At 33.4% G+C, this 10,667-nt stretch overlaps 3 protein-coding genes across 3 annotated transcripts; 2 read left to right on the top strand and 1 right to left on the bottom strand.

Annotated features, from left to right (window-relative positions):
- Positions 1–264: 264 nt before the first annotated feature.
- On the top strand, positions 265–5,004 carry LOC106324185 (probable WRKY transcription factor 16). The gene is made up of 2 exons (XM_013762197.1): positions 265–1,290; positions 4,026–5,004. Exons 1-2 carry the CDS (start codon positions 758–760, stop codon positions 5,002–5,004), a joined length of 1,512 nt encoding a protein of 503 aa, XP_013617651.1. The 5' UTR covers positions 265–757.
- LOC106326802 (disease resistance protein RRS1-like) lies at positions 4,972–7,007 on the top strand. The gene is made up of 4 exons (XM_013764721.1): positions 4,972–5,093; positions 5,236–5,532; positions 5,617–6,230; positions 6,626–7,007. Exons 1-3 carry the CDS (start codon positions 5,013–5,015, stop codon positions 6,217–6,219), a joined length of 981 nt encoding a protein of 326 aa, XP_013620175.1. The 5' UTR covers positions 4,972–5,012; the 3' UTR covers positions 6,220–6,230; positions 6,626–7,007.
- On the bottom strand, positions 6,682–7,644 carry LOC106324184 (protein PHLOEM PROTEIN 2-LIKE A8-like). Its single transcript, XM_013762196.1, has 3 exons — positions 7,345–7,644; positions 7,092–7,275; positions 6,682–6,923 (listed from the first exon to the last, which is right to left on the bottom strand). Exons 1-3 carry the CDS (start codon positions 7,594–7,596, stop codon positions 6,682–6,684), a joined length of 678 nt encoding a protein of 225 aa, XP_013617650.1. The 5' UTR covers positions 7,597–7,644.
- Between the last annotated feature and the right edge of the window lie 3,023 nt (positions 7,645–10,667).

Genomic DNA, 10,667 nt, shown 5'->3' with positions numbered 1-10,667 from the left:
ATCAGTCTCCAACAATTCTAACTACGAAAAATCTGCAATAAATCAATTAAGAGCAAGAAATCATCAGGTACTTGATTAGCGTTAAGACGTATAAATCATATACAATATAACTCACAGATTTTGAAACTTTACACAAAACCCCAATCATAATCAATGGTAGACCCAACAAAATATGAAACTAGGTTGAAGAACATAGCCATTTTCTCATTGACTTCCACTTGTTGCAAGGAAAGGAAAAGCGCAAGGTTAGTCAATTACCTTTTTTTTCTCCCGGCGTTGATTGGGGTCGAAAACACCTCCCAGAGAAGATCTTATGAGTGAACAATGACGTTTAGAAGCACTAACCATTAATTCTTTGTGACAATAGTGGGATCTGATTAACAGATATTTAAAAATTAGAAAATCAAGATCTATGAAAATGGTTATACGAACTAAAATCATACACACACAAAAAAAATGAAAATGAAAAACTAGTTTCATTTCGTTAAAAAAAATTGGAAAAAAAAACGTTACAGAAAGAAAGAGTAGAAGGAAGAATGTGCTTTCGTAGAAGCAATAAAAAAAACAGAAAGAAAACATTGAAAGAAATAAAAAAACACGGGTTTGTGTATAAACATATGTGTTAGGTTTATGGATTAACGTAGGGGTAGATATGGAATTAAAATTATCAAATAGTGTTATGGTCATTCATCTAATTAAGGTTGTTTTTATAGGCATCTAGTGCAAAAACTCAAAGAAAAAAGGCGTTGAAGAAGAAATGGCAAGAACTAGCGTCAAGACAACAGTAACAGAGCAAGCAAGACTGTCCCCTTTTTCCAGAGGGTCAAGCCACCACGATGTCTTTATCAGCTCTAGCTGCGACGGCACCCGCGACACCTTCGTTAGCCACCTTTCCGCCGCTTTAAAGCGCGTAAACATCACTGTGATGGAGGAAGATGACAAAAACAAGGTGCCTGAAACCAGACAGTATTTACCCAAGAAGACTAGACTGGGGATAGAGAGATCCAAGATCTGTATTGTTGTTCTCTCTGAGGACTTCGCGTCCTCCAAACATAGCCTGACTACTCTTGCGGAGATTATTGAGTGGCGGCATAGCAAAACAGGAGCCACGGTGGTTCCAGTCTTTTATGGCGTAGATCGCTCCTTAGTGGAGCAACAGATTGGGAAATACGGTGAGGCATTTTCTAAGCACGAGGCATCTGAGCCTAAAGATCGTGTGACCGAATGGAGAAACGCTCTAACGGAAGCAGCAAGCATAAAGGAAGGTCTCCACTCAAATGCCGAATCCAGGTTATGAATCTCCTTAATCTGATAGTCTGAAGTGTTCTAAAATACAGTGTATACGGCCGTATTTACGGCACCCTATACGCTACACGATGAAGAAATGTATACAGTAAAGTATGTTTTAAATTATATAGTCAATTAGCTGGCATATATACAGTAAAACATGACGTATATGCAGTAAAAATACGGATGGGACGATTATACATACATTACTGGGATATCGTATAAAAAAATAAAATTTATATTCTTGATCGAATTAATATTTTTTTGTACTTAAACAATTTTTTTTTAAAAAAATTGCTAATTACATAATTTGTGTACCAATGAGCTGATCCCATTTTTAAAAATATTTAAGTTAGAAAATTACTTATCGCATCAGAACCTAAAGTTTAAGCCGAAGAATCTCAGGCCTACTTTTTGGTTATAATAAAACAATGTCAGTTCGGTTTTATATTATGATTTAGCAATTTAAAAGTTAATTATGGTTATGAGAAGTTTACATTCATGTGACAATCATTTCTATCTTCAATATTTTCACATTTTTGTGTCGCTTTTTTTATTTTGGTTATTACTCGATATAAATATTAATTTTTGAGTTTATTCTCATTTCGTTATTTTTTTTGGCCTGAGATTTAGAAAATATTTAAGATTTAAAATTATTAAAGAGATACATACTTAGGTTAAAATCAGTGCCTTGTGCAAAATAAATATTTTATATTAATTACTTATTTTATGTTTTTCTACATATTATGATAAAATAATAATTATATATAAATAAGAAATCAGTTACTATTATGTAATAAATTGGTGTGCATGCGCATATAAATCAAACGACCGCTCTTGTTTACTCGCAATCATTTTAGAGTAAATATATCAAAACAATCAATTTTATCTATCATATATGATATATAATTAAATTTCAATTTTATTAACATAGATTATAGTATACTTTTAATTTAAATATTTATTAAATAAGGTTTCTACTCGTATGATTTTATGATTATTTGCATATTTCTGTAACAAAATTTTACACCAACGATTTTTTTTAATGTGAAATGTTTTGTTGTTTCAATAATTTATAATCATTTAAAAAAAACAATGAAGATTTCAAAATTAAAATATTAACTTTTCAATATATGTTCAACGCAAATATCAAAATATAAGTATGTATTTTCATATGATGTATAGTTTAATTTAAACGATATGAAATTTATATATATATTAACATAAACACTATTAAAATAAAATTATTTATTCATATGATTTTATAATCATTATATCGTATTATAGAAAAAAATTTAAACCTTGATCACAAAAGCATGTGAAGTTTTAACAGTTTTAGTAATTCATACTCGTTTTGAAAAATTCAAAATACAACATATACAATAAAAAATTTATTTTTTTATTATATGATTAATGTAATTGTGTAATTTATTTTAATAATAAATAATTAAACAAAAATGATAGAAAGTATACGGATTGTAAGCAAATTTTTATTATTAAAAATCATTAATTGCCTTATTATCTTAATCACATTAGGTAATTCCGTAAGTTTTATTTAAGGAAAGAATATATAATCATTTCAATTTGATAAATGAATGGTCCATAATGGACATGCTATATAATATAACATTTTCTAACAATTTAATTCTGAACTAACAAAATTTTCAATTGATTCTCAAACCGCCACGTAAGCAAAATTAACTACATGTTATAATTTTTTAATTAGTACAAACTACATGTTATAATTAGTACAAACTACATGTTATAATTTTTTTAATGTTTCTCTATTAATTTATAGGGGATTTATAAATTTTGCTTTTTACTATTTCGTTTATAGAAAAAAAATTATAATAACATCTTAATTTGTATAATATATTTTGGACGATAAACGTACATAACATACTATATATTCACTAATAATACTTAATTTATACTACTATTTCTTATTATAGATTTGATTTAATATATCAATATAAATTATGTATGATATATTTATATTTATATTTTATTTACAATATGCACTAGTTACGATTTTAGTTGTAGTTTACAATGGTATACAAAAGTAGTGTTGTGTATACAGTAAAGTATGTTTACGGCACTGTATACTTTCTGACAGAAAAAAATAGGGTTCGAGTCTTCTAGTTACGATTTTAGTTGTAGTTCACATTGATATACAAAATTACAACCTTTCAGTGTGCTCCAAGAAGTAGTCTTGAACTGCAAGTAAACACAATTTGTACCCTAATTTTTACAAATTCAAACAAAACCAACATGTAAGACTACTTACATTGGTCTACTAAACTCTTTTTATTAAACTGTTGAATTCACTGCAATAAGTAACTGAATTTTTTATGCATATGTAGATTAAATGGAGTTGAATACATTTAACTAGTTGAAAGCAAGAAAAAGTGGGACAACCGACTACACATATCACTTTTTAGAAATTTTTGATATTTTCATATCTTCATAATTGTTTAAAATTAATAAATTTATTATTTTTAATTTTTTTATAAATATAAATTAAGTTTATTTAATTTGAATATATAAAAAATTGTTAATTAGTGAAATAATGTATTGAATTTTATTAAACAAAATTTGCGTAAAAATTGAATGCTTGTTATGATAAATGGAAAAAACAAAAATGATGTGGAAGCTTAAAAGATAAAAAAATGAGAATGTTAATCTTGAAACCATTCTACATATTAACTTATGTTTTTTTTTACCTAATCGTGTTGCAGTGACTTGAAACTTATGGAAGATATTGTCTCATACGTACATGGGCGACTAATTCCAGCGGACAAGATCGGGGTCAGTTCGAGAGTGTTGGAGATAGAAAACTTGCTCAGTAAGCAACCATGGGTTGTCCGCAGCATAGGAATTTGGGGGATGCCCGGTATAGGCAAGACCACCATTGCAAAAGCAGCCTTTGACCAGACGAAAGGGAACTTCAAATCTCGTAGTCGCTTCATCCAAAACTTCGAGAGAGAGTTTGAGAAGGAAGGAATGTCTCGTTTAAGAGGGCAACACTTACCATCACATGTGAAGGAGAAGCTTGACATCAACAGGTCAATTACTAACAACAGCCAAAGAGAAGAAAGTGTGTTCTTAGTTCTTGATGATGTGCGGAACCCTATAAACGCAGAGTCTTTTCTTGGAGGGTTTGAGTGGTTTGATCCAGGAAGTGTGATAATCATTACTTCCAGAAATAAACAAGTGCTTGTTCAATGTAGAATGGTTGAAATATATGAGGTGAAAGGTTTAGATGATAAGGAAGGTCTGAAGCTATTTTCCCAGTGCGCGTTTGGAGAGCCCAAACCTGAAGATGGCCACCTGAAAGTGTCAGAGATGATCGTTAAATATGCTAACGGAAACGCTAAGGCTCTAAGCCACTATGGAAATGAGCTAAAGGGAAAGAAACCAGAAGAAATGGAGATAGAGTTTTGCAAACTCAAGCTAAATCCTCCTGCTGAGATTCTTGAAGTATTCAAGAACAGTTATAATGAACTTAGTGAGAACGAGAAGAACATATTTATGGACATTGCTTGTTTCTTCAAGGGAGATAAAGTTGATCGTGTCATGCAAGTGCTTGATGGGTGTGGTTTCTTCCCGTGTATTGGGATTGATTATCTTGTTGAGAAGTCTCTTGTGACTATTCGTGGAAACAAAGTGGAAATGCATTACAAGACGTGGCCAGGAAAATCCTTTGTCAAGAAGTAACGGTTGGGATGGGTCGCAGACTTTGCGGCGTTAAGAGCATTCAACCTCTTCTAGACAATGAAGAAACCAAACCAAATGGGGAAGAAAATGTGAGTAACAAAAGCACTTTGGTTTGTCACTATACTTATATATCCATGTCAAGATTTAATGATGCCATGTAGGTTACAAAAAAAAAAGATTTAATGATGCCCAAGTTCTTGATGGCTCTGCTTTCTCTTGATTTTATTTCAGGAAAGGGAAGACATTGAGAGCATATTACTTGAAGCATCTGGTTTGAGCTTTGTTGTTGACCCTGGTGCGTTTCAGGATATGTGTAATCTTAGACTGCTTAAAATTTACAGCTCAGATCCTGAAAGGCGTCCTGGACTCGATCTTTCCATGGGTCTACTATATTTGCCTTACGAGCTACGGCTTCTCCATTGGGAGAATTACGCTTTGCGAACCCTGCCTGAAGAGTTTGATCCTGACAACCTTGTGGAACTGAATATGCCTTACAGTCAACTTGAGGAACTTTGGGAAGAATCCAAGGTAAACTGAAATTTTTGACATGTTTTTACTTTGAGTGACATTTTCTGTAACTCAAGTCCTGACAGTGTCACTTTTGTTATCCAGAACCTCAACTCTCTGAAGACAATCAATCTTCATCACTCTGAGAAACTAGTTCACATCCAAGAACTTAAAGACGCTCACTATCTTCAGCTAGTCGATCTACAAGGCTGTACTAGCTTGCAGATCTTTCCAGTCATAGAGCATTTAAATCACCTCCAGGTTCTCAATATATGTGGCTGCATAGGGATCAAAATGTTTCCAGAGGTTCCACAAAACATCAAAGAACTGTCTCTCAAAGGAACCAGCATAAGTGAAATACCCGCATCTATTGAGTCCCTCTCAAAACTAGTCAAGCTGGACCTAGGGAACTGCAAAGAGCTTCTGAATTTTTTAGTAAAGATCTACAACATGGAGTCTCTTCAAAAGCTCAATCTTTCTGGATGCAAAAAGCTCAAGAGCTTCCCTGAGATCCCAAACCGAGTAGAGAATCTCCAGTATCTCGGTCTAAGCGGTACAGCCATTGAGGAATTACACACTTCACTTTCTAACATGGTTTGTCTAAAAGTGCTTGAAGTGAGTAAGAACCTTAAGCCGCCTTTCAGCCTGAAGGACTTAAAGGATCTGAAGGTTGTTGAAATAGATGAAGAGATTCACAAAACCTCTTGAAGATGAATGTGGTACGTATTAGTTTATTTTAGATTTTTAAGAAGTTACCAAGATATCTATTTTACTTACTTCTTTTTGTTGTGCACGTTGGGTTATGTATGAATATAGATAGTTTATGAGATTCATCCAAGCTACGGAGATCTTTGGGACTTGTTTTTATTCTTGTTGACATTGTTCGTTTAAGTTGTGATAAAGAGAATATTGGTTTATATTGTGGTACATAATTCTTAAGACCCAAATCAACAGAATGTGGAGGACCATTAAACTAGGTGTCAACTAGTCTTGTTTCTGCTATGTGATTCTTTGGAACCAAAGGTTGAGGAAATAGCAGTAGCTGCTTGCTCATATTCAAAAATTCAAGTATAAAATTGCATGAAAAATGAGTTGTTTGTTGTGGATTACACAGGTGGTAAAGGGATGCATGCAACTTTGTTTATGAGAGTCGCTCAGTTTTTAAAATTATCAGCAGAGGCCAGTGTTGGCTGTGAAGAGAAAGACATCCGCCATGACTCCTGACATCTTAATGACAGAGTTTAGTGACTGCAGTCTATCCCTTAGTGCAACGAGCTGAGCCCTTAGAACACTGTTCTGATATTCGATGTCCATGTAAGTATTGGAAACTACTACAATCTGGTTAGCAATGTAAGAGTTCTGGTGCACAAGAACACTGTCTCTTGATATATCCATCTGATCTTGACCTCCTCCTGAAAATGGAAGGACCGCAAACTTCCCTTGTGGTTGTAGCATTTTCTCGACCTCCTTAACGATTATCCTGACGAATGTACTCTCATTACTGCGAAAGAAAAAAGATTAGTCAGATATCATTTAGATTTGACCTAATGATAAAATACAATAAAGACAGAGATTGTAACTTTTCCTTTTCCTATCAAAGGTCAGGCCTGTTTTGCAAGAAACAGATGCTAACGCCTCCTTCCAGCTACCGGTTCTTGGTTTATCGCACCGATACTCCCACTCTCGATCCCTGAACTTATCACCGAATGCTCCACGAAGTTGTTTCACGGTAACTGGTTCCACTTTGAAAAAGATTGGAATGACCTGTAATACAATTATATTAGAAATTAGTATATATATTCGTAGAAGCGATCTCTACATGAGATACAAAAGGAGCTCGTCTAAGCACCATCTCGATTCTGTGTACCTCCTGGAGAATATGACTAAAGCGATGGTGGACTCCTCTATCCTCGCGAAGAGGTTGGAGAGATCTTGGCCAACGCTCTCGAGTTTGTCTATGAAAACGTTGATCCCATGTCTCTGAAGCGCTTCCACCAGATGGCTTACGAAACCACACCGAAGCTCCTCTCCTCGGAAACTTACGAACACCTGATGGTTCGTGATCCTGCGGCTGTTGACATCCATTGTATATTGAAGGAGGGCGAAAGGCTCCTGCGGCGTAAACACAACGCGGCAAGTACCAAATCTGTTTTCTCTTTTTGTTATTCAGCTCAGGAAATATTTTTAGACAGAGAAAGTGAGGGAAGTAAGGTCTTTATATAGACTTCTGTTTTTTTTTTTTTGGGCAAAGAAGGCCCTTATATAGACATACCAAAGTTCAAATCCAAAACGGCCATGGCCGTTGAATCAGACACGTCAGACCGATAATGATCCAATGATCAGCATTGGATATGAATCATATGATGATCGATGATGACCTAATGTACGCAATATGTACTATGCAATCAGGCTGTATGTAATATGTATGTTACATTGTCGTCAACGGCGTGGTGAACATGTGGCAACAGCTCATCGGAAAAAGAATATTTAAGGCTTAGAAAATAATTAAAAGACTAGGCCGTGAGCGGAAGCTTCGGTGTAGTTAGTTTACTGAGTAAAAATCAATTTGTAATATACCAATCGATGAAACTAAATCAGTTCGCCTCAAAAATGTATCGTTTAGTAAATATAAAATTTAAAATCTATATTTGGAACTATTTTCAGTCCATTCAACATTACATTTAAATTATTGATTATAAAATCACTCCAAAATCTAAATATCTAAGTAAAAATATGATGTAATATCTAAATTGTTCAAAATCGTATAAAAGAATAGTGTCTGGTAGTTGAAATCTAACACGGTCATGGCCGTTGAATCAGACACGTGAGGCCGACAATAATCCAAATTTCCAATAATTAACATTGGATATGATGATCTCACGATCGTGATGACCTAATCTCATCCAATATGTACTATGCATGTTACATAGTCGGAACATGAAAAGAGAATATTTAAGTAATAAAAAATAATTAATTGGCCCATTTTTTTTTTTTTTGTCACAGAATTGGCCCATTTAATACTAAGACAAACTGGGCCATGAGTACGTGAAATGTGCACGACCAAATAGTAAAGGACTTAACGACGTATGGGCTAGGCGAGTATTCGGTTGGTACCTGAACGATGTTTTTTTTTCTTTGAAACGTCTGGACGATGTCTTATAACTCGAATATGATACACCAATTATCAATTTATTGATGACCTCCTGCATTTTAAGTGAGGTTGGCGTTGACTATCTCCAGTTGTTGTTGGTTTATTATATCCCTTCGTGATAATTCAAAACGTTAGGTGTTTGTATGTCTGTAAGACTGTAACTAAGGTATTTTATAAAATGTTTGAGTGAACTAAATTAACTGTTTTATATGATAGAGTATTAAAAAGTGATGTCCAATAAGTTTAATGACTACTAGGTGGACCGTCCGCACGCATGTGCGGGCATTAACATTAATATTAAATTAATAATTACATATTTACAACTATATAATATTTATGTTACATGTATGTGGTTAATATGAAAAATTGGATGTTACATATTGATATTTATACTATGTTTATATGAACAAAGAATACATTAGAACGTTTAGATTGAAAATTTCAGTTTTTCGTATAAACAATATGAGTTATGGAAAATACAAAGTACCTTAAGTCCATAAAGTAGAGAAACCAGACCTTAAAACCAAGGCTTCGAGTTCTGTCTAGATTAAGATAAAACCCACACATCATATAAGATCATATTTCTCATGTCTTGAGCGCCAGATCATCATGAAGAGTGCACTCTATTTTCTTAGCACCAACATCTTTCCAGTCTATTGAAAGCACTGTCCCATTAGATTCCACCTGTTGATTGTGCAAAACTACAAAAGAATCAATCAAAATGCCAAAAACATTGTAATCTCCATGAGAGAAGAAAGACTAAACAGGAATATAGATAGATAGATACTCACAAATGATTTGCCCTAGCACTCCTCATATCCTCATCAGAATTCAAATATATCTCACGGAAGAATTTGTTCAAAGCAGCGTCTCCTTCAAGCTTATCATCCTTCTATTCTTCTTCACTTCATCTTCAAGCTTGTCATAGTCCTTTACTTTCTTAGAAGAACGATAAGCCGGTCTCATTGAAACCTATGCACAATTACACAAACAAATAATAAATTTTAAAATCTCAAGAGTCTGTGATTCAAACTTCTCGTCAGGTGAAACTAAATAAAAAGAAAAAAGAAAGTAGAACACATGTTTAAGAAATTCGGTTCTGGCAAAACTGCTGGTTGTTTGCCATGTTCAAGAGAGGCCCAAGTGATTATCTCTGCTTTTAAAAGACTTTTCTTAATTTTGGTTGATATTACTTCATATCGGCACTTCACTACTGCTATCTGAATACACACCGCTAGGAAAAAAGGTCAATACAATGTGTACAACTCAGAACATGGCATTGTTTGAGTTTAAAAGGACTGCTTGGTACTATCTAATAAAACGAATCATTTATATCTGATAAATCGTATCCTTTAGATACATAACTCTTTGAACTGCTTATAGGTTAAGCATGATTATTCTGTTAGTTCAAAAAGTTAGAGTTCAAAAGGTTTAAAAGGACTGTTTGGTACTATCTAATAAAATGTATCCTTTAGATGTCAATTATCCAATTACATCTATAAACCAATTACCTTTCCCAACAATCTCAGTTTGAGATGATACGCTTTCTCTCTTGGAACATCAGTCGCAATACTCAGATGCAAAATCACTAACATAATTGACACAATTTACATAGAAGTGTTTATCATGGAGGTGTGTTCTGAGAATGCATTATGCTTCAAACGATCACATTTAACACTAATCTTAAAACATCAGAAAAATATAATTGAGAAAAAACAAATATTTCACGCATAAACCACATAAAAAAATCAGCCATGAAATATAAAAGAGAGATTTGAATTACCTGAGATTTATTATCATTGGTTTCATTGTAACATCACAGATGATTTACGGTTTCCTTGTCTAAGCCTTGAGTCAGAAAAGAGGTAATTCTAATAAAAATATTTAAAGATGTAAACAATCCCCAAAAGATAACAAATTATATAATTGATAGGACAACGTCAATGGGTTTCAAAGTTTTTAAAAAGCTTTGAGATTACCTTTGGCTCTCAGACGTACCGAAGAA

The sequence above is a fragment of the Brassica oleracea genome, chromosome C2, assembly GCF_000695525.1.
Source record: "Brassica oleracea var. oleracea cultivar TO1000 chromosome C2, BOL, whole genome shotgun sequence".
Lineage (NCBI taxonomy): Eukaryota > Viridiplantae > Streptophyta > Magnoliopsida > Brassicales > Brassicaceae > Brassica > Brassica oleracea.
Note: the sequence above shows the minus strand (reverse complement) of the source record. Positions and strands in the feature narration are given on the sequence as shown.

Excerpts from the sequence above, each read along its gene's own strand:
- LOC106324185 (XM_013762197.1), top strand. The coding sequence starts at position 758 with ATGGCAAGAACTAGCGTCAAGACAACAGTAACAGAGCAAGCAAGACTG. Across the intron at positions 1,291-4,025 it reads CACTCAAATGCCGAATCCAG|TGACTTGAAACTTATGGAAG; the intron begins GTTATGAATCTC and ends ATCGTGTTGCAG.
- LOC106326802 (XM_013764721.1), top strand. The coding sequence starts at position 5,013 with ATGGGTCGCAGACTTTGCGGCGTTAAGAGCATTCAACCTCTTCTAGAC. Across the intron at positions 5,094-5,235 it reads AACCAAATGGGGAAGAAAAT|GAAAGGGAAGACATTGAGAG; the intron begins GTGAGTAACAAA and ends ATTTTATTTCAG. Across the intron at positions 5,533-5,616 it reads AACTTTGGGAAGAATCCAAG|AACCTCAACTCTCTGAAGAC; the intron begins GTAAACTGAAAT and ends TTTGTTATCCAG.
- LOC106324184 (XM_013762196.1), bottom strand. The coding sequence starts at position 7,596 with ATGGATGTCAACAGCCGCAGGATCACGAACCATCAGGTGTTCGTAAGT. Across the intron at positions 7,276-7,344 it reads GATGGTGCTTAGACGAGCTC|GTCATTCCAATCTTTTTCAA; the intron begins CTTTTGTATCTC and ends ATTGTATTACAG. Across the intron at positions 6,924-7,091 it reads CTTTGATAGGAAAAGGAAAA|GAGGAGGTCAAGATCAGATG; the intron begins GTTACAATCTCT and ends TTCCATTTTCAG.